At 39.2% G+C, this 22003-nt stretch overlaps 1 protein-coding gene across 3 annotated transcripts in view; it reads left to right on the top strand.

Moving 5' to 3' along the window:
* The window catches only part of map4k2 (mitogen-activated protein kinase kinase kinase kinase 2), a 46203-nt gene extending 25122 nt beyond the window's left edge, over positions 1-21081 (top strand). Inside the window, exons 14-32 of one of the 3 annotated variants that reach the window (XM_022196428.2) lie at positions 5830-5888; positions 5996-6048; positions 7707-7745; positions 8176-8209; positions 10570-10726; positions 10846-11021; positions 11253-11294; positions 12047-12131; positions 12303-12382; positions 14462-14522; positions 14610-14733; positions 14922-14980; positions 15073-15176; positions 16397-16574; positions 16663-16731; positions 16828-16914; positions 17001-17071; positions 17175-17230; positions 19014-21081. In XM_022196428.2, coding sequence (XP_022052120.1) covers positions 5830-5888; positions 5996-6048; positions 7707-7745; positions 8176-8209; positions 10570-10726; positions 10846-11021; positions 11253-11294; positions 12047-12131; positions 12303-12382; positions 14462-14522; positions 14610-14733; positions 14922-14980; positions 15073-15176; positions 16397-16574; positions 16663-16731; positions 16828-16914; positions 17001-17071; positions 17175-17230; positions 19014-19101 — 1622 coding nt within the window. In that variant the 3' untranslated portion in view covers positions 19102-21081. The remainder of the gene's footprint in view (positions 1-5829; positions 5889-5995; positions 6049-7706; positions 7746-8175; positions 8210-10569; positions 10727-10845; positions 11022-11252; positions 11295-12046; positions 12132-12302; positions 12383-14461; positions 14523-14609; positions 14734-14921; positions 14981-15072; positions 15177-16396; positions 16575-16662; positions 16732-16827; positions 16915-17000; positions 17072-17174; positions 17231-19013) is intronic. The other 2 variants (XM_051943881.1, XM_022196430.2) reach the window with 2 other exon arrangements.
* The last annotated feature ends 922 nt before the right edge of the window (positions 21082-22003 follow it).

The raw sequence follows: 22003 nt of genomic DNA on the forward strand, positions 1-22003 counted from the left end.
ACACACACACACACACACACACACACACACACACACACACACAGGTTCAGACTGTGGGAAACTAGAGTTGTTGGGAGGCAGATTTTTCCACTTCCGTTCTCTTTACCTGTGGTGTAAGGATGAAACTGACGTGTCTCAAAATCCTGTGGCTTTAAAGAAGTAGTTCAACATTTTAAGAACCATTCTTGCCCTTATTCTTCACACATAAATATAGAGACTTATGGTTTCAGGAGGACTTGCATGATGACCCCTTTTCCTTGCACAACACAGTCTCTTTATGAGGTTCCTGTTTGGTACCTTTTGGTGCTTCTAAATTAGACCAAACCCAAAACCTGTGTTTACTATCTGGTAATGACAATCTGCTTTGTGTCTGCAGACACTACAAGAATGTGTGTGCATCATTGACTGTTCTCTTTCTGTTTTTGTGTAGTGATGAAACAAATGTGGTCACCACCCTTTGTAGTTGCTGGTAGGCGTATTTTAGCCAGATGTTGGTCTGTTGATCAGTGAGTTAGTCCACAACGCTGGTTCAGATTATATCAATGCCTGTCAGATGGATTTCTGTGAAATGTTCCACAGATTTACAGATTTCCTAGAGAATGAATCACATTGACTTTGGAGATTGGTGGAGTTTTTCTGTAGCGCCATCATGAGGTTGGCATCCATGATTCAGAGTGAATTGGCCTGACGGATTCATCGTGCATGGATCGCTATGAATTTTAATATGGACATTCAGATTCTGCTCATGATGAATTGCAATACCTTTGGTGATGTTTTGCCTCATTATTTAGTGTAATTTACCAATCCCAATGCTCCCAATACCTTAACATGCACTCGCCTTCAACAGTTTTGGGTCACCCAGACAATGTTATGTTTTCCATGAAAAGTCTCACTTTTATCCATGTGCTAACATAACTGTATAAGGGTTTTCTAATCATCAATTAGCCTTTCAACACGATTAGCTAACACAATGCAGCATCCTCACAATGACAATCCTTTCACTGTCGGACGGTGAAGGTTACTTGCTTCAGCAGTGCTTGAACGGCAACCTTTTAACTGTCTTCAGACACCGACGGACACTATAGACGGAAGCAGTTGCGTCGATCTCTCAAACTTCCACCGACAAGGTCAAATGTTCCAACTTTTAAGTACGTTAAAGCATCAGCTAGCTGAGCTATCCTCACACACTTAGCTTGGAAGCTAACTGTTTGTTTTGCTAACAAGCCCCTTGTTAGCAAGCCACATTTCCAGCAACCATCACAGGAGTGATGGTTGCTGGAAATGTTCCTCTGTATTCCTCTGGAGATATTCTAATTTCCTGCTAGAATAGTCATTTACCACATTAATAATGTCTAGACTGCATTTCTGATTCATTTAATGTTATCTTCACTGAAAAAACAGCTTTTATTTCAAAAGTACAGACATTTCTAAATGACCCCAAACCTCTGAGTGGTAGTGTATATCACTGATTTAGTTAGAGTCATTGTACATTTTTATGTACCCTAATATTAGAACATAATCAAAATAGATAATGAAACAAAATGGCATGTAATGCACTTGAAAAGGATTCATATGCCCCTGTAATCTAATATCTCTCGTGGTAACAACAGAATACAGATTCTAAGTCTCTAGTCTCAGATGCACAAAGCGAATTTTAAGGTCACTCTGCTCATGCTAGCATGAAAATAAGGCCTTTAGAAGTGGACGTTAGCCCGGCTACCTCTCTCCTCTTAGTCCTACCATTTGTGCTAATTTAACCCATAAGAACCCAGACCCATTTTTCCTTAAAGGACTTAATGAGTTAAGGTCAGACATAAAGCTTTACAAGGAAGAGAATGGGGCACTCAAAGTGCTTGTTACACTGGTGTCACCGTGGGTTCTTATGGGCTAAGCTTGAGATGTCGTAACTCTAGCATCCATGTGGGAGAAAGCCAGATACATGTACAGGGAGAAGATGCAAACTCAATGCAGAAAGATCCCAGAAAGGCTAGAACGTGAGCCGGGGATCTTGTAGCTGCGAGGCGATGTAGCTAGCCACCAAGTCTCTGTAGCACTGTATTTATCACACAGATATGAGATTGATGTTCATCTGGTTATCTCACTGTCAAAAAAATGAATGTGCATATCCCCAAAATACTTATACTTTTTCAACTCACTTCAGACAGCTTCAGATGCTTCCATGTTGTTCTGTTTTTACTGTTTGTTCCTAATATCCACTGTTTATGACTTGGTCGCTGTGCTTCGACTGCATGCATGCATGTGTAAATATACTGTATGTTGATTGTACTTTGCGAAGAGTGGCTTCATTGTCCACCGTGGTTCCCAGTATGCAGCGCTGTAATCTCCATAATACGAATGAGGACAAAAGCTGCTCAGTGAGGGTGCTGATGGCTACCCTCGTTCTGTAACCCGTCCATGCATGTGGGATGGAGGCTGCGTCAGAGGATGGCACTGAGAACATGCCTGGTGTGTGACAGACAGTCCTACTTCTATGCACTTGCTCCAGTGACTTCATACTTCTGAGCTGCTTCTTGTGGCCTGAGTGTTACTGGTGTGATAGACTACCTTCACACTTTGCCCAGCACCAAATCATAAATCAAACTCAGGTTGACCTCAACTTCCTTTACATACAGTGTGCTATTTGAAGACATATAAGCCACAAACACGTGCACTTCACCTTGACCAGTATAGGTGTGAATGCTAACACCGCTGCTACAATCACAGTTCTACTACAGAGCTCATACTATAGTCTGGTCAAATACATCTTTACCAAAAGCTACAAGTTACCATAAATTAGGATTAAATGTGCCACTAGATATGTAATCTGTTCTCATCAGACAGTACATATTTCATTTAGGTTACATTCTTGTACAGCTACTTCTGTTTAAACATGCAGTCTTTGGGATGTTTCACTCTTTTGGCTACATAGCAAAATGTTAAACAGGATTTATGGTGTATTTTTTTAAAATGACATGAAAAAATCCTAAGCAGCTGTGTGATGATGTGCTACCCTTAGCTTAAAAGCAGAAAGTGAAACAGATGATGATGAAAATGTAAATTTTTTTCAGGGATTAGGTCATAACAGTGCAGTTTTGGCCTGGTGATGGCACTAAATTAAAATGTAAGGCATCACCAAGGTTCCAATGATTTATCTTGACAGAAATGTTAGAATTTTCCAGTTTCAGTTGCCAATAAGTCCGATCCTCAAATGTCAACGTTGTGGTGGCGTGAGGAAAAAGTCTTGAGATCAACAAAGTCATAGTGATTCATTATCTGAGTACCATGAATGTCCGCACACATTTTTGTGTCAGACAATCTTGATGGCATTCAAACTGTTCATGGACAAGTAGCATTTCTGAGAAGCTCAGGAGATAATAAGTCTTTACCCCTCAGTGCACCAAGAGTATTTGTACCAAATTTCTTGACAAAAGTTGTTGAGACAATTGAAAAACTAAAAGATGAACTTGCTAGTGGTGCTCGAGGTCAATTTCCCAAATCACCAAATGCACGCTATCGTACAAAAGTTTGGGAGCACTTAGAAATGTCCTTATTTTTGAAATAAAAGCATTTTTTTCAATGAAGATAACATTGAATGAATCAGAAATACAGTCTAGACATTGCTAATGTGGTAAATGACCCCACTTGGTCCTCTTCAGTGTCTAAGAGTAAAGAAACCTATTTCACAAACTTCTCCTATTAAGTAAGAAGTTTTAAAATGAGCATGACTTGTTGCAGACATTCAGCAGCACTATGAGTGGTAACTGAGCTGAGACAGGACCGAAGCTTCCGCTTTCTGGTTCAAAGTCAAACTGTCAAGCGACGGCTCAGGTTCTCTGTGGTTAAATAACGACCTGTTTCCTACGCTCAGTCACATCTCGGTCAAGTCAGCACAGAAACCAAAGCCAGACACCTTTTCAAGACATGGAGGTGTTAAATCAAGTAGTTAACAGACAAGCCATTCTGTCTTTAAACTTTTAACTCACTGAGCAATTCAGATGTATTATTTTTCAAGCAAAAAACAAAGGAAAAGAACTGAAATGAACTTACACTAAATCACTATTGAAGTTGTATTTCTGATGCTTAAATTATACTGAATGTGACTAAATTTAAAAAAAAATATATGATTGATTGATTTCTTTATTTTAAGTGTGTCCAACCCTCATGGGTTTACAAGACACCAATACACTAGCATTGCAGCAATACATCCAAAACACACATTATTCTGCTGCTCAGTTCTCTAACAAAATGTGTTGCCTTTTATCCCAGGCACAGCAAAGAAATTCTGCCATGAAAAAGGTTCCCCTTTTGAAACACAACTCAAGTTTTTCATGATCATCCAACCAAAAGAAATCGAAATAAACAAAGGACATCTTCCTGAAAAGTACCTCCCTGATATCTTTGTATACAGGACAGTAAAACATAAAGGGAACCTCATCTAAATTACACAGCAAATAAAGTCTGTCCTTCTCTGAAGTAGAATTAAACCTCCCAGTCTCTAAAGCTAATGGTGATGTTTCTGAGCGTAGCTGTGCACACAGGGATCTCTGTGTTTTGCTTAAATTATGCTTCACATAAGGTTCCACGCTGTATCTGTCCTTTATAAGACAATAACTTAATCATTTTGATTTATACCAAATATCAACAGACCATTTTTCTCTAAACCTAAGAAACATATAACTCCTCATCTCCTGAATATCACCTGAATATAAGTAAAATCACACGTTTCCCTTAATGTAGAGTACAAGATTAGCAGGCGTCCCTACAGAGGAAAAAGCATGTATAGAAAGTGGATGGATGGATAGATGGATGTTATCAGCCCTCAAGTTTCCTCAGTTTATTATTTTAAAAGGAAAACATGATGAAATGTTCACCAGATGCTATCCCAACACAAACAAGAGATTACAACCACTCTTGCAGAGCGTGTTTATAGAGCTGCTGCAATATTACATCATCAGCTATGTGTGTCAATCTTATTTTATTATTGTGATTCTTTATTTTGCCGGGTAAGATCAGTTGAGAACGATTTCTCATTTACAACGAGGACCTGGTAAGAGGAACCGGCAGGAAGAAAGATAACAAATAAACAATACAAAAAAGGACACACAAGTGTTCAAACAGAGATTAAAAACACCCTAAATTAATGCTAGAAATTCAGTGAAAACGGTTAGCTTGTGCAGTGGTCAGCTAGGGTGTGCTGCAGCTTCTGCTTAAACATGTAAGGTGATGGAAGTAATAACAGTTTAATGCGTCATAATTATTTTACAGAATATTATCTGATGCAGTCTGTCGAAAATATTGTCAGATTCTTATCGCAACTACAATTTTAAGGGGTGATGCTCTTTTTTTGAACACCAATGTATGTTATGTTTAAAGTTGATCTTTTCATATTTGCACAAGTGGGCCTGGGAACAAAGCTAATCTCTGAGTTTTACTGTTGCTAATTTATATTATGTTTAGTCATGGTGGCCATAACTGGCATTTACAACATGTAGAGGAGAAGTTAATACTTCCCTGTGCAATATCACTTAAAATGATTTAAAATCAGACTATCACAGCGGCTGCATCTTCCCAGCCGTGGAGCAGAGGGCTAAGAGTGGGATGAAATAGTGCTGCATGCAAAAGACGTTGGGGAGACGACATTTGTGGCACCATGTCTGTGGACGCACTGAAATAGCCCATTATTGATGGAACAGGTGATTTGCAGAGTGCATCCTGTGTCTAACCCCAGACTAAGGCCAATCAATGCACTTAAAAGTGAGCGCTCATCAATACTGTGAACATGAAAATGCCTGGACTGTGTGGGATCATGCTGCTCTGCTCTCTTTGCAGTTGACCAAGTGAAGTTTGGGCCTCCACTGAGGAAAGTCACAGAGCCTTATCCTGAATTGGTAATGAACCTTTCTGCAACACAGTGTTTGTGACAGAGTCGTGTACTGATAATATAGAGTACAATATCTAGTTATGACCAAAGGTTCTCTTCTGATTCTCCTTTCAGCATAGCTCCTATGATGATGACTGGAGCCTATCAGGAGATGAAGACAGTTCACCGTAAGACTTCTTTCTCTCTATTTTCCTCTTCTTTCCTCAACCTCTGCTGTTAAGATTTCACAATTTAAAGCCATCAGGTGTTAAGCTGAAAATGGCTTTAGAAAACAATATACGGTTGTTGTTTTTAGAATGGTGCCCAATGCTGTCCTAAAACTCAAAGATTTCCTCTCAGCTTGTAAAATGTGGTGATTTCAAAATAAAAGCATGAATGTATTAAGAGGTGGACTAGAACTGGAGCTGCGTTCCAATATGGTAATCATTCATTCGTCTTCATTTTTTTTTTTAAAAATCAGAATATGTCTCAAAGGCTTTCTAATCTTTAACTAATTCAGACATTAATTATTTTACATCATTTATTCATTATATTTGCGATGTTAAAGACATTTTTGTGACGATCTAAAATCTTTTCTCAGCAAGTGTCACATGACTTCTGATTGCTTCCGCTGCAATCAAACAGCCGACATCAAAACTGGCAAACTGCCTTTGGGGAGATTTGTGGCCTCGGTATGCCCTATCGCAATTACAAATAATCAGATATTCTCATCTTTAATGATAGAATGTGGGGATTAAAGCCTCTGAATGTTTAAAAGTATGTGTTCCCGGTATGAATCCATCTCAGCTGCACAGGATTTTTCATGAGTAGCAGCAGTAGCAAATAAAGTGATGGCAGCAGTAGTAGTACTTGTACCTGTAGTTTTATCTAGCTGTCCTGACAAATTACCCTTGGTAATAATATTTTTGCACAAACACTATAGTAATGTTTTCATCTGGTTTTGGTCATCCTTTCTATCGGTTATGATACAACTATACTCTCCAAGTGAATTGCTGTGATCTGGGAACATGGATGGCAATTATGCAACAATCAGACAGGATGTAAACAAAGCAACCGTTTATCTTGACTCCTATCCCGGGGTCTGCTTGCCCCCTCTGTAGTTACAGGGGGTTATGAAGGAAGATTCTTGAGTAGCTCAGCTATCTATGAAAAACAGAAATCATGATTTGATCAATTACATATCCATGTGTTTGCCATTAAGAGGAAAGCACACAAAAACAAAATTACAAATTAGTATGAGGTTGATATTTACCATTTGTACGAGTGCAATATGAAGAAACCAGCAGCTCTGCTAATGTATGCTTCTGTTTTCTTGTGAAAACTGTGCATACACAAGTAAAAGATAGACTAGCCTTAACATAGATCACTATATCTTGTATAAATCTAGTACTTTAAAGTTCAACAAAACCCATGTTTGGGACATGCATAGTGTCAGTAAAGGGGAGCTTCTTTGTCAGAGTTGTGGAGGACAGGATCCAGATTACTTTCTTTGTAGGTGAAGAAAACTGTGTAGAACTCCAAATCTTCTTGTTTTCTTTATTTTTAACTTAAAATGACTTCTGATGTTAAAGACTCACACAGAGGGCTCATGTGGATTAGTATTTGTGACATCCCTGCTACATCCCTGGCGAGTACAGAGTTGTAAGTACTGATAGAAAAAGCAGATGTACCCTTTAGTTTGGCTCAGGTCAAAGCCTCGGTTTCAATGTCAGCAGCATTATGGGGCTTCAGAAATGGACAGAAGTGAACCACTGGTTGCTTCCCTCTCATTGTTGTGGGCCATTCAGGCCCATAGTCAGATAAACACCAGGTCTTCCTGTTGCAGGAGCCTGTTGGAATGTGTGGAGCAAGCTCTGCAGCTGAGGTAGGCCACGTCCATCAACTCCAGCCTTTCCTAACAGCAGTGTTTCCCCATCCCATATGAATTCACCTGAAATACACCACTTGCTGTGGTATTTTTATGATTTGAATATCAGCTAATGCCAATTTGTTTGACGTAATCAATGGGTTTGTGTTTGCCTTGCGCTAATCCAAACCACATGAACTGGATGCAGATGCATATTGCAGCACAAACCCACTGGTTCTCAGCTTTTTTGGCTCCTTTGTCTGCTTTCTCGTGGTGTTTCCTTCACAGTTGTGTTTGTGTGCTGCTGTTACCCTGCCCTCAGCATCTTTAGCATCTGTCTTTGTGATCCAGCTTGTTTTCATGAGGCTTGATTTTGGGTCCCACCGGGTGACTTGGTTCTTAAAGTTTTAGAGCATGACCATAACATTGTTGCCCTTTTCTCTTTCAGGAGTTTAACCATTAGGAGGGCGCCATCTACTGATGTGAGTGTGGTCCATACTATCTGTTTGTCTGTCTGTGTGCAACATTACTCAAAAACGGATTAACAGATGGCTGCACAGTGAGCTAGTGGTTAGCACTTTCACCTTGCAGCAAGAAGCTCCCCGGTTCGAATCCCGGGGTGGGCCTGGGATCTTTCTGCATGAAGTTTGCATGTTCTCCCTGTGTATGCGTGGGTTTTCTCCAGGTACTCTGGCTTCCTCCCACAGTTCAAAAATGTGCTGAGGTTAATTGATTATTCTAAATTGCCCGTAGGTGTGAATGTGAGTGTGATTTTTGTCTGTATATGTAGCCCTGGGACAGACTGGTGACCTTTCCAGGGTGTCCCCTGCCTTCGCCCGAGTCAGCTGGGATAGGTTCCAGCACCCCCCGCGACCCTAGTGAGGATAAAGCGGTGTATAGAGGATGGATGGATTAACAGATTTGGATGAAATTTTCAGGGAAGGTCAGAAAAGACACAAGGACCACGTGATTAGATTTTGGCAGCTTATAGTCTTGTTCATGCAAATGCACTTATTCTTAGTCTAACAATAATTTCTCTACATTGTTTTGCAATGTGCTCAGAAAAAGGCATTGCATAGATGTAGTGCTATCTTGTATTTGGGATGCACTGGTTTAATTGGTGGTATTTTATGAAGCTAAACTAATCTGGATTGTTCTTTTGAATGAGTTTGACACATTAACCATTTGTCAACATTCAGTCAATCTTACACCAGCTGATGAATGGGTTAAATGCAGCCAGACCGCGTGGAGTGTTTTTCTCGGCTCCAACATTTTTTTTCTTCCACCCTGATTTCAAAGTTTTCCACCAAGACCATCAAAGCCGTCTGGTTCACCATCACATTGTTCTGTGGGTCTTTTACATATTTGAAATGCTGATGCAGTGCATTCACCCGCCATTAAAACATCAGTAAGAATCCTGCTGCAGTATCCGAGCAGCTGTGCCTTAGTGGATCCTGACATCTGAATCATCTCAGCAGTAGGCCTTTGTAGCAGGACTTTGTTTCTTTCTCCCCCTTTGAAAGTCTAGAATCACAGAAACAAATCATGCCTCACTGCTACAAAGGGCCCCTCTGACAGAATGTATTGAAGGCAAAGTTATGTGTTTTATGCCAAATTATGACATGATGGAACTACAGTACATCTGTTATCCATGTCAGGAATTTCTCGTCTTATTGCATTCATCTGTCTGTGTTGGAACCTGGCTAGTTTGGAGGTCAGGTCACCTTGGGCTGTTTGTCATGCCTCCTGGACCATTCCTGAGAACACACACCCGATTTCCATTAATCTGATGACAACTGAATGTATAGGCTACATGTTTAAATGAGCACCCTTTTCTGTAAACACAGTGTTACTAGGTCGAGCTACAGCTTGGCATTACATTAATGAATACAAAAGTAAGTGATAAGTCACCAACATTTTTCCAAAAACACTACAAAGACCAAAAGATGCAGCTTGGGTATGAAAATAACAAAACATCTTCCTCATTCAGTTAGGCCTACACTTTCACGTTTATTCCAAACTGAAATTGCCATAAAATATAACATTACTGTGATGAAACCAGAAAAGCTCAGGTTAACGGATGACATAAGATGATAAAAATTAGTTAAAAATGAGACACAAAACGATGAAAGCGAGACAGAAAATGGAAAAACGAGACACGAAACAACAAAAACCAGACACCAAATGACAAAAACAATACACAAAACAGCAAAAACAAGACACAAAATGACAAAAACCAGACAGGAAACGACAAAAACGAAAGACAAAATGACAAAAAAGAGATTAGAAATGACAAAACTGAGTCACGAAATGACAAAAACGAGACACAAAATGACAGAAACGACACAGGGAACCTACAGGCCTCGGTTCTGCAACACTTTCGTTCTCGTCATTTTAGCTTTTCGTGTTTGCATCCACAGCAGTTTGTACAATGTAGTGCGTTTGTTTTGAGGCACAGAAGCACTACCGTCCAAAAGTCTACCTCACTGAGAAATGTCCTTATTTTTGAAAGAAAAGCATTTTTTCAATGAAGATAACATTAAATGGATGAGAAATCCAGTCTTGACATTGTTAATGTGGATTTTTAATGGAATATCTCCATAGAGGTAGAGAGGAACATTTCCAGCAACCATCACTCCTGTGTTCTAATGCTACATTGTGTTAGCTAATGGTGTTAAAAGGCTAGCTGGTAATTTGAAAACACTTGTGCAATTATGTTAGCACATGAATAAAAGTGTGTTATTAGAAGCTAGTTTGTAACTGGCATGCAGGTTGAGATCGAAGACTAAATATGGCACCAATAGCCTTCAGAGTGAGAAACATGTTTGCTGTTGTTTTTCAGGGAGGTAAGAAGAGTGGCTTATTCAGTCCATCTACAGCCTCTCTACCAGCCTTCAGCTCTCTAACTCCCGGCACAGAGGACAGAGACCTGACACTGAGACCGAGCTGTACTCTGGGCCCTGACACTGCTGTAACAACTGACTCCCCCTCCACTACAGGTGCAGCACAGCACACCAGCTAGTTCATCACACCTCAGCTATGTTTGACTTCATCTCAAGCTGACCAAGTCACAAATGAGTCCCTACAAAAAATCAGTTCTTGTTTTTCTTTTTGCAAGTCTTGGCCAGGTGCTCAGCCACACAGGACATCAGACAGCGCTGCACCGATCCGTGTGCGACTGCCGGAGAAGCTGTACCAGCAGAGAAGAGGAAAGTTACCACTGTTTCCTCCCCAAAAAGAGAGACACCGCTGTCACCGGAATGGAGCACACTGAGGAAAAAGACTGACGACTCTGTGAGTTCAACCCCAGCATCTGCCTCTTCATATCCGTAACAAGCATCAGTTAGCTTGTGTGATTTGCTAACCTAATAACTTCCTAATGATTCTTTTGGATCCTTTGAAGCCAGTCTGTCTGTAAGATGGCAAATCATGCAACCAAACGTGATATGGATTTGTAATGCCTCTGATGAACAGTTATTATCATCTCCGTTGTTTGTTTTTATGTGTAACCTTTAAAATTTCTAGAGGGCTGATTGTCATGGACTTCCTCCTACCCCTCAAGTCCATGTAAGTGTGAAAACTAACAGCATGTGACCTACAATAAAAGTTGACCGGGCAATGCTCTCACGACTAACAAGATACTCTACCATTCAAAAGTTTGGAGTCACTTAAATATGTCCTTATTTATGAGAGAAAGCAATTTTTTGAATGAAGATGACATTAAATGAATGAGAAATACAGTCTAGACATTGCTAATGTGGTAAATGACCATTCGAGCTGGAAACAGCTGATTTTTAATAGAATATCTCCATAGAGGTACAGAGGAACATTTCCAGCAACCATCACTCCTGTGTTATAATGCTACATTGTGTTAGCTAAAGGTGTTGAAAGGCTAATTGATGATTAGAAAACCCTTGTGCAATTATGTTAGCACATGAATAAAAGTGTGAATTTTCATGGAAAACATGAAGTTTGTCTGGATGACCCCAAACTTTTGACTGGCAGTGTATGCTTCCCCCTATGGCACGATACAAATGTTCGTTGACAAATTCTTCTTGTTTTTAATGACTGATTCCATCATATTCCTCAGCCTGAGTGTGATATATTTCAAGACTTTAGCACCCAGTGTCTGCTTAATAGTCTATGGAGTCACTGATGTTCAAAACAGCCTTGTGCAGCTTTGAGTGTAGAACAGAATGCAGTTGTTGTAACAACCACTTCTGATTGCTTTTTGTTGGGATGGATAGCCTTCTGAAACTAAATCATCACTGTAACATGGTCAGACCTTTAGTCATTCAGTTGTTTTGCTGGTTGCGTAGATGGGAGCCTGCTTCTCTAAAGTCTTCAACGGTTGTCCTCTTAAAATCCACTGTGCTGTCACCTGGATTTTTCCCAAAACAAGAGGTAAGAAGACAGTTATTTTTACATTTCCCAAAACTAATGGTTGTTGTTTTTAATGAAAAGCAGAAAAAGTGACTTTATGAGTTGTAAAAAGTTCCACCAGCAACATACAATTATAATATGGAGTTTGTATTAAATTGCAGGAAAAAGACTTATTCTCCTTTTCCTACTTAGATCAATATCTTATTCTTGGGGCAGAGGAGGGCATCTATACTCTGAACCTTAATGAACTTCATGAAGATACACTAGAAAAGGTAAGATAAGGACTCAAGGATTGCTGTATGTAACATATTTTTTGTAAAATGTTAGTTCTTTGTTCATTGTTTCCCATTTTAGACTCAAAGAATGTCATTTAGAGGCATTATTGGGGGTATATTGAACATTTTTAGATGCAGTAGAGAAACGGAGAGTGTGCATTTTAGTGAGATCTATGTTTTTAAGTGATGTAATTCAGGAGGCTTCAATACATGTAGCTTGTAGCATGGTTTGAAGTTTAGGATGGAACTAGGCACTCTGTAGGGCAACTTTCTTGTTAAGTGAACCTATACGGCAAAAAATAACCTGTCAGCAACAGCTGGAGCACTGGTCATTCAGCAAGGTTCAATACATGCAAGCTCACATTTCTGGCGCATTATTAGGTAATATCAACAGTGTATTCCTCCTGTTAACATTAGGACTTTTGCATCTAAAAGTAAAATAACTTTTCAAAGCAGTAGCACCCATTATCATAATTAGGGATGGGTATCGTTAGGTTTTTCATGAATCCGATTCCGGTTCTGCTTATCAATTCCGGTGCCAAACGATTCCTTAATACATATTAACGATTCCTTAATACATATTAAGGAATCGTTTGGCACCGGAATCGATAAGCAGAACCGGAATCGGATTCAGGAAAAACCTAACGATACCCATCCCTAATCATAATATTTGGTCTGATAAACCCACAAAACCACTAACCTGTTGCTCAGACTGGACTTGCTGAATTATATTTTGTATAAGGCACCAGTCTACCCCTCTGCATATGTACTACAGATCTCAGACGGAGTATTTAGGGATCTTGTTCAAAAGTAAAGGCACAGGATATTCGAGAGTTACATTCATGGAACAATATCATGCTATCAAGCTGAAAGGAGGTGACACTTTCGATTTCCAGGCCCATCTAAAGGTGCCTTTCCACTAGAACCTACACAGCTCTACTTGACTCAGTTTAGGTCATTTTCCATTACAATTGAGTGCCAACTCATCGTTGGTGGAGTCACAAAACACTCACCGTCCTCGAACGTGGTCAGAGTCGAGGCCACTCTGCCTCCTGTTGCTCGCCGGTCGTGCCTGTAGATGGTGTCCATTTCACTAAACCACCTCCGGTTTGACCTACTCCAGCCGTTGTGGTCCTTGATGGACTGACAGTCACTTTTGAGCTTTCTCAGCTTCTCCTGACACTGCTTCATTGTCCTGCTGTATCCATGGGCGGCGCTCGGAGACCTCCTGATAAACTTTCTGGTTGTGAGTTGCCCATCCAGCTCCATCTGTATTCTTTGGTCCGCCAACAAAGACAGAAAAGCCTCGACCTTTTCATTCGCCCGCGGTCCAGGTTTCGTGTGTCGTCAATCAGTGGCCTGCACTCTGTAGACGTCACATTATCGGCTCGACTCTGCTTGCTTGGAACCCTGGCTGAGTAGGTACTAAAATAGTAACTGGTATCAGGTACTATGTCCTAATGGAAAACCTCGCAAAAAGACTAGAATTGACTCGTGTAGGTGCGAGTGGAAAAGTGCCATTAGTTCCAACCCTCACATGTATTAATGAGCTTTGGGTAGTAACTGGAAAACATGACATCACTAACAGAGCTAGCTTCTTTCACCAGCTGTCTGGGCTTGTTTCTAGAGACAGTTTGAGGATGTTGTAGTTGCAGAAGGAGGTTACAATTCTCTGTTTAGAGTGACTGGATGTTTTCCTGAAGTATTCCAGTCACATCTAAACGGGCGACCCCTCAGTCCAGATGGCATCTAGACTTGGAATGCCTGGGGATAATGGCTACTTGCTTGGGTTTTTTAATTGAGGCCAGGATGTCAGAGATGTTTCTCAGTCTACTACAGTGCACAGATGAGACAAAACATTTGGACTGCTCACAGATAAAGTGAATAGTGAGACAATCTTATAACAATATCGCATGTCAGGGTCTGGGATATATTAGATGGCTGAATGGTAACAGATAAACGTGTTGGATGTAGGACAGCCAGGCAGTTGGGTTTGTGCACCTCTAAAACAGCAAGCAGTGGTGAGTACCTGCTGACCTACACACTCAGTGGATTGTCTTTTCTTTGTATCCGCAGCTCCTCCCACAGCGATGCACATGGTTATATGTGATGAACAATGTGCTGATGTCTGTATCAGGTAAAGCGTATTTTTTAAATGGTTTTGTCAGAGAACACAGTGTCTTATACATTATCTGCTGCTCTAAAAAAAGTCTCCATCCTGCAGGGAAGTCCTCCCACCTTTATTCCCACAGTTTGACCGCTCTCTTTGAGCAGAAAGGACATCTGCAAAAGAAGCACAGCAGTCTGTCACTTGGCAACAACCGCTTCACTGAGAGAATCAACCCAAGGTAGGACAAGCCGTTAGAGAGTTAAGCCAAAAGGTTAGAAGATGTGGTGGTAGTGCTGTAAGCTTAACAGCAGTAATAGTGTCATTCTGGATACTACCACTGGATGGCATTTTTAAGCCTTCACTTCTTGGCTTTTCATGACAGCTTCTGTTTTTACCTTTAACTGGGTGTTCACTCTTGACCCTCAGAAAGTTTACCATATCTGTGAAGATTCCTGACACTAAAGGCTGTCGGAGATGTAGCGTAGGTAAGCGATGCAGAATTTATTCTACCTTTTCTGTATGTTTTTTTTCCCAGTAATACCAACAACAGACTCTCCTGTTTTCTTATCTCTCCCAGCAAGAAACCCATACACAGACAGTACGTTTCTGTGTGCGGCGGTTCCGTCTGGCTTGGTTCTACTGTTGTGGTATGAACCTCTCCAGAAGTTCATGCATCTAAAGGTTTGTACAGATGTGTTACACTTAAAATGGATGCCAAATGACTCCATCATCATTTCTATAGTCATTAACAATGACATGCTTTGTGGGTCATTCCAGAATTGGAAGACATTTGGGCGTCAAAATTGTTGAAAAATAAACCTTCTCTTACATTTTTCTGCTACATATTCATCAATAATAGGTCATAAACTCTCAAAGGCTTGACTAGCTCAGTTTACACATCAATGCTACCATTTTTATTCCATGTTTTATTTGTTGTTTGCTAACCCTACTCTAATCACAGTAACAGGGTTGCTAATCCATGCTAATGTTAGCTTTTTCTCAGGAGTAGAATCTAGATATTTAGCTAGCTGTTACTGCTGACCAAGAGGACAAACCTACTGATGGAAAAAGTCAAAAGAATTTGTCTTATCCTGATAATATGAGATAAAGTGAGACATTCAGTCAAGGCGGACAATGTTATGAAAATCTGAAAAATAGAAAAGAGGCCATAGCTTTGCCATTCTTTTGGAAAACTGTTTGATGATGTTAGTTCCAGTGTTTCATGTGACTCACTGTTTTCTTCTTTTACCAGCTAAAAAGATTGTGGTTGTTGTGGGACACACGTTCCATTAAAATATTCTGTGATTAAAAAGATGTTTCCACAATTACAAGAGACATCAATGAAAAAAATAATACCACAAAAAGGATATTTAAATTTCATTTTAACTGTTTTATTTGAGATTCAATTTGATCATCAGTAGGGTGGGACAAGAGGAAAATGGCATTTTAGGGGGAACTCCAGATTTATTTGGTATTTTAAAAAATAATTTCAAACATTCTTTTCTCCTCGTTTTTTAGATTTGTTCTCAGGACAAGTACATTTACACAACAACTCCATGTTAAAGTATTTTGTACATGAATTATTTGAAATTTGATGAGTGGAACGTAAAATGTCTTCCAATTCTGAAATGACCCTTGTAGTGACATTTAGGGACGTTGGTTCAATGCAGGTTGAAAGCGAGTCTCTAGAACTCAATCATAGTCATGTCTGCTGTCTGATAGTAGTCTGTGATGAAATGCCAACGTCAACTCTAAAAGCAAGCAGCTACCACACCTACATTTGTGCTAAACTTAGTAATTTAAACATTTTAGGTCAAACACTTGAGAAAATGTGGTCATTTTTTAAAAATCATGTAGCCAGACTGTCGTTTTTTTTGTGTTGATATCTGTTTCTTTTGCAGCACATGGCAGTAAGATTACCAGACTCTCTGCCAATATTTGAGCTGCTGGTGTTGGTAACAGATGAGTTTCCCCAGCTGTGTGTTGGGGTGAGAGACTGTAGTAATGGCAAAGCTCCAACCAGCCAACAACTCCAATTTGACGTCATAGAGCTGAACGGCACACCTGTTTCAGTACCAGGTATTATGAACTGCTCTGTTTCTCCACTGTGTTTATGAAGCTCCACTTAAATCTTAAGCTAAGTTTCTGTGTCTCTGTGAATCTGCAGATAGTGGAGGACTCAAAGCCACGCAAGTCATCCAACTGGACCGTGACACTGTTTTAATTGCAGTGGAAAGTAAGTCATTTCCATCTCACCACACATGAATCCTCCAGGAATCTTTCGTGATGTTTCATAATAAGCTATACCTCAATTTCCGTTCTCTTTGGACAGAAACGGTAAAAATCGTGAACCTGCGAGGGCTTCCATCCAAAGAGCTGGCTGCAGAGATGGTCTTTGACTTCTCCATTGAAACACTAGGTAGAAGGAATGATGTGGAAAAAGACGGTGAATTAGACCTAATGTTGTTAATGACAACTGAGTGATGTGACTATGTGTCCTAACAGTCTGCTTACAGGATAGTGTCCTGGCTTTCTGGAAGCATGGCCTCAAAGGGAGGAGTTTTCATTCAGATGAGGTGATTATAAGATTTACAATGAGCTCTTGTCATGTGTCTGTAATTCAGTCAAATTTGTGCTTGCTCCATGTCAATATGAGGTGAATTTCCGCTTCATATGCAGGTAACACAAGAAATTACGGATGAGAGTCGGGCATTCAAAGTTTTGGGAACAAACAGGTATGTTATCAGTAATCTGACAACAGAATCAGATATAGTGGAAAAAAGGTAGTATTAGTCATAATACTGGTTGATAGTAGTATTGTCAGTGATAATATTAGTCCTGGAGGTGATTTGGAGAAATGTAGTGGAAGTTTTAACAAATAATTGTAGTGATAGCAAAAAAGTAAGAGTATTAATAAGGTTAATAGACATTGTAGGGTAGTAGTAGTGGTATCTATAGCAGCATTATTATTAGTGTTAAGGATCACAGTTTGGGAGTTTGAAATGAAAAAGAGACTTCATGTTGGCAAAATCTGAGGAAGTGTGAAAATTTGCAGTAATTCAGACAAAGAATACTGACATCATACACTGTGGGATTCTGGAAAACAATGGTATGTGTCAGCATGGTTGTTTCCTCCAGTAGCAGCAGGTCTTTTTCTTCAGGAGTGATATGTGACTCCATGACACCCCCCCCCCCCCCCCCCCCCAAATGTACAAATGTGTACAAAAACAATAAACTATGATTTATGATTATTTAAATTCCTAAAAGAAATAAAATTAACTTAGTAAAAACACATTTTAACAGTTCCACAAGTATATAAACATGCTGTGCTGATTATTGTAGCTGTCGATACCATGTGTGAAATCAAATTCCAGACTTTCGAAGCCAACAGTGTTTACACAAAAAACACTGGTGTTCAAAAGTTTGGGGTCACTTAGAAATGTCCTTATTTTGAAAGGAAATGCAGTTTTTTCAATGTAGATGACATTAAATTCATTAGAAATACAGTCTAGATATTGTTAATGTGGTAAATGACTATTCTAGCTGGACATTTTTAATTTAATATCTCCATAGGGGTACAGAGGAACATTTCCAGCAACCATCACTCCTGTGTTCTAATGCTACATTATATTAGCTAATGGTGTTGAAAGGCTAACTGATGATTAGAAAACCGTTATGCAGTTATGCTAGCACATGAATAAAAGTGTGAGTTTCATGTAAAACATCAGTGTCCAAGAGTAAGGAAACCTACTTCACAAACTTCTCCTGTCAAGTAATAAACTTTAAAATGATCATCACTTGTCGTAGACATTCAGCAACACTATGAGTGGTAACTGAGCTGATTCTTCCGCTTTCTGGTTCAAAGTCAAACTGTCAAGCGACGGCTAAGGTTCTCTGTGGTTAAATAACGACCCGTTTCCAACTTTCAGTCACATCTCAGTCATGTCAGCACAGAAACCAAAGCCAGACACTTTTTCAAGACATAGTAATGTTAAATCATGTAGGGAATAGACAAAGCACTCTTTCTTTAAGCTCACTGAGCAATTAAGATGTATTATTTTTCACACAAAAAACAAAGGAAAAGAACTGAAATGAACTTACACCAAATCACTGTTGAAGCAACCATCACTCCTGTGTTCTAATGCTACATTGTGTTAGCTAATCATGCTGAAAGGCTAACTGATGGTTTCAAACCCCTTGTGCAGTTATGCTAGCACATGAATAAAAGTCTGACTTTTCATGGAAAACATAAAATTGTCTGAGTGACCCCAAACTTTTGAATGATAGTGTATGACAACAGCTCTCTGAGGACACTGAGATGGCTCAGATTATTTTTCCGTAAAGCCAAAACTCAGCAACAAGACTGTCATTTTTCTACACACTATCGCTCTCACGTTATTTTAAAGAATGCTCTAAACACATTAAAATCCTAAACAGTCTCATTTTTGTTGAGACTTTGGACCAGCTCTGTATTTGTCTGGCGGTGTTTGATTCGCTTTGTTTCTTGCCTTTGAACAGGGACATCATCCTTCAGAGCACACCGACTGATGACCCCTCCGCACTGAGCAACCTATACATCCTTACTGGACATGAAAGCAGCTACTGAGAGAGAAAATGCCTCATTTCAATAGTCACACTGAAGAAAAGCGTAATCTGTTCTATAACCTTGTGGTAGAAATGATGCCCTGTTTCATTGAAGCTGTAGCTGATACCAGCAGCAATGACTCCACCACCTCCCTGCTGAGAATGACGAATGTCAGGATGGGATTCGGCTGCTCACCCGAACTCAGACTGTATTTTGTTGGTGAAGTCATGTACAGGAGAGAGCTCTGTCAGTTTCTAACACTTGGATGTGCCAGTTAAAGCTGCAAAAGCCAATATTTTGATGTGTCTTTTATCTTACCAGCCTAAATCACAGCATGATAGCAGCAGAGGAATCTGTTCTTCATTCTTGTAAAAGGAATTTGCTGCAGTCTGTTGGACCATTGACTGTAGAGAAGCAGAACAGAACATTTATTATGCTGTTGTCTTTGTTAGTAGAAGCAGTATATTTGGTCAGCTGAGAAGAAACGATCAAGATAAGTGGGATAGACTGGCACGCAGCAGAGAAAGTGGTAGAATGTTCTGTGGATTCTGTGGAGTCTGACAGCATCTAGTGTACATCAGTGGTACTGCAGCGTAAAACATTTAGACTAGCTGCACCACTCGGCCACAGGGATAGCCTTTTTTTGGCATAGTTTTGTCCACAAAGTATTATGCATATTGCTTACATTTGTTCAAGAATATTAAACCCAAACTCAGTGTATAGAGCATTATATTATGCGGTGCAGCTTTAACCATTAAATGTTCAACACTGCAATCATACAAGGACAGGAATTTGGCTTAAATGCAAAAAAACAAGTGTCACTTTGCATACAATCACAACAACAGCACACAGAGCAAAGTGTTTGAAAAAAAAGCGGATACAAAGAAAGAATTGACCAAGATTAGATACGAAACCTTTGCATGAGGCAGAATGTAAGGTGGACAGCAGCTGCTTTCTGTCTGTGATGGGACAGTACTATTATAAATTCACAGCTCATAACATCTTTTTAAAAAAAATGGAGGGAGGGAATAATTATAAACCTTATAGGGGGAATATTTCACCACGACACTTTCAACATTTACAGCAAAAATGAGGCCTCATTGTGCGTCTGTGTAAAATATGTGGTTGCATGTACTCAGACTAGCCAGTACTGCAGTAGACTCTCATGTAGAACCACGGAGTACATTGTGGGTTTTAGGTAAATAAGTGAAAGCTTTAACGTGTAGCCAAATTCCATTTTCAAATGTACATTTTATCAACGACCGTCGGAACGCTGCATTAGAATACCTTTTAAAATATGATGAATGTGCTAGATTGCCAGATTTTTCATTTTGTGTCACAATGTTGAGAGATCCCCAAGTATTAGAATTTTCCCCATGGGTGCCCAACACACCTTTAAAATGTGACTCTGTGTTCTTCTTCCTAAATAATTTAACTCTCACATAGGATAAATGTACATTTAAATACATGAGGTGCCATAGAAAGTCAATGCAATTAAATTGTACTTGTGTTTGTTTGACTAAAATGTAAATTCCACTACATTAGAGTTTTGTGTGTAAAGATATTTATGTTATTTATGGAAAGGAACCTGTATAACACTCACCTTTCCCTGAGGAATACTTGAAAGTCAGAATATGCATATGGATATTTGTTTTTTAAAGATGATTTTATTGTTATAGTATGCAGATATTATGTACATAACAGTACAGTATGCTCTAGCAGTGTGGAGAGGTTTTAATATGAAAAATAAAGATTTTAATATCTAATGAAGCTGAAAAAGATTGAGTTATTTTTCTGTTGAATATCTGGAAAGGTTTTTCTATAACTCAAAGAAAATAATATATAACGACCGGGAGTAATTTCAACTGACACCATTGTGATGATGTTCTTTCAGAAGGGTTTCCTAGTCAAATAAAATGTTTTTTGTTTATTTGTTTTTTTAAATTAACATTGTATTGTCTTGCTCTGTAATTCAAAAACCATTAAAAGCTCAAAAAGAGAGTTTTTTTTTTCCAGTCCATAAATGTTGACTATCATCTTGTTATAATCAGTGTTGTGTTTTGTTAGGAGCATCTATCCTAGGCTCTGAAGGACAGAATATATGAAGATTAACCCTCCGGTTGTCTTCATTTACAGACACCAAAAATATTGTTTCCTTGTCTAAAAAAAATTCAGCAAAAAAAATCCCCCAAATTTCTGAAAATGTGCAAAAATCCAATAATTCCTGAAATATTTCCCTTTTATTTTTTTATAAGTTTTATTGTAAATAATTCTTGAAAATATTTTCAAAAAATTAGTAAAAAATCTTCCGAAAAAATCCTAAAAATATCTAAAGTGATTACACTTTTTACATCAGTAAAAACTTTTAATATTTCAGTATGTTTCAGACCATTTACAAAAAAATCAACCAAAATCCAACAAAATTTACTGGACTTTGGTTGATTTTTTTTGTAAATATTCTCAAGAAACTAGTGTGTCAACAAGAAACGGTGATAATACCTCATGACAGCTAAAGTCAGCAAGGAACTGCTGTAAGGGACAATGGCAGATAGAGGCATGTGAGTCAGGAGGGAGATTCTCTTCTGATTGGAGGAATCCTGTGCCCAGAGGCTGAGGAACTGCCTGCACACCAACGAAGGGAGAGCCAAGTCTAAACTACGGCTTCTCCCCAACAGCCTTTGCCATTGAGATTGTTGCATCATTCATAAAAAGACTCTGTACACTCTGAACTTCATTCATTCCTTAGAAGACGTCTACCGATTAACACTTAGTTGACTGTGGTCTTCTGAACAGTAGTGGTCCTCAGTACCAAGATTAATTTTGCATTGCAGAAAAAACAACTTTAATTGAGAAAAGTTGTCTTCTGTCTCAAATACAAACATGCTCAACACTGTGTTGCTGAAATCAGGGCTCGGCTACTACT

Source organism: Acanthochromis polyacanthus, chromosome 23 (assembly GCF_021347895.1).
Source record: "Acanthochromis polyacanthus isolate Apoly-LR-REF ecotype Palm Island chromosome 23, KAUST_Apoly_ChrSc, whole genome shotgun sequence".
In the NCBI taxonomy this organism is placed as follows: Eukaryota; Metazoa; Chordata; class Actinopteri; family Pomacentridae; genus Acanthochromis; species Acanthochromis polyacanthus.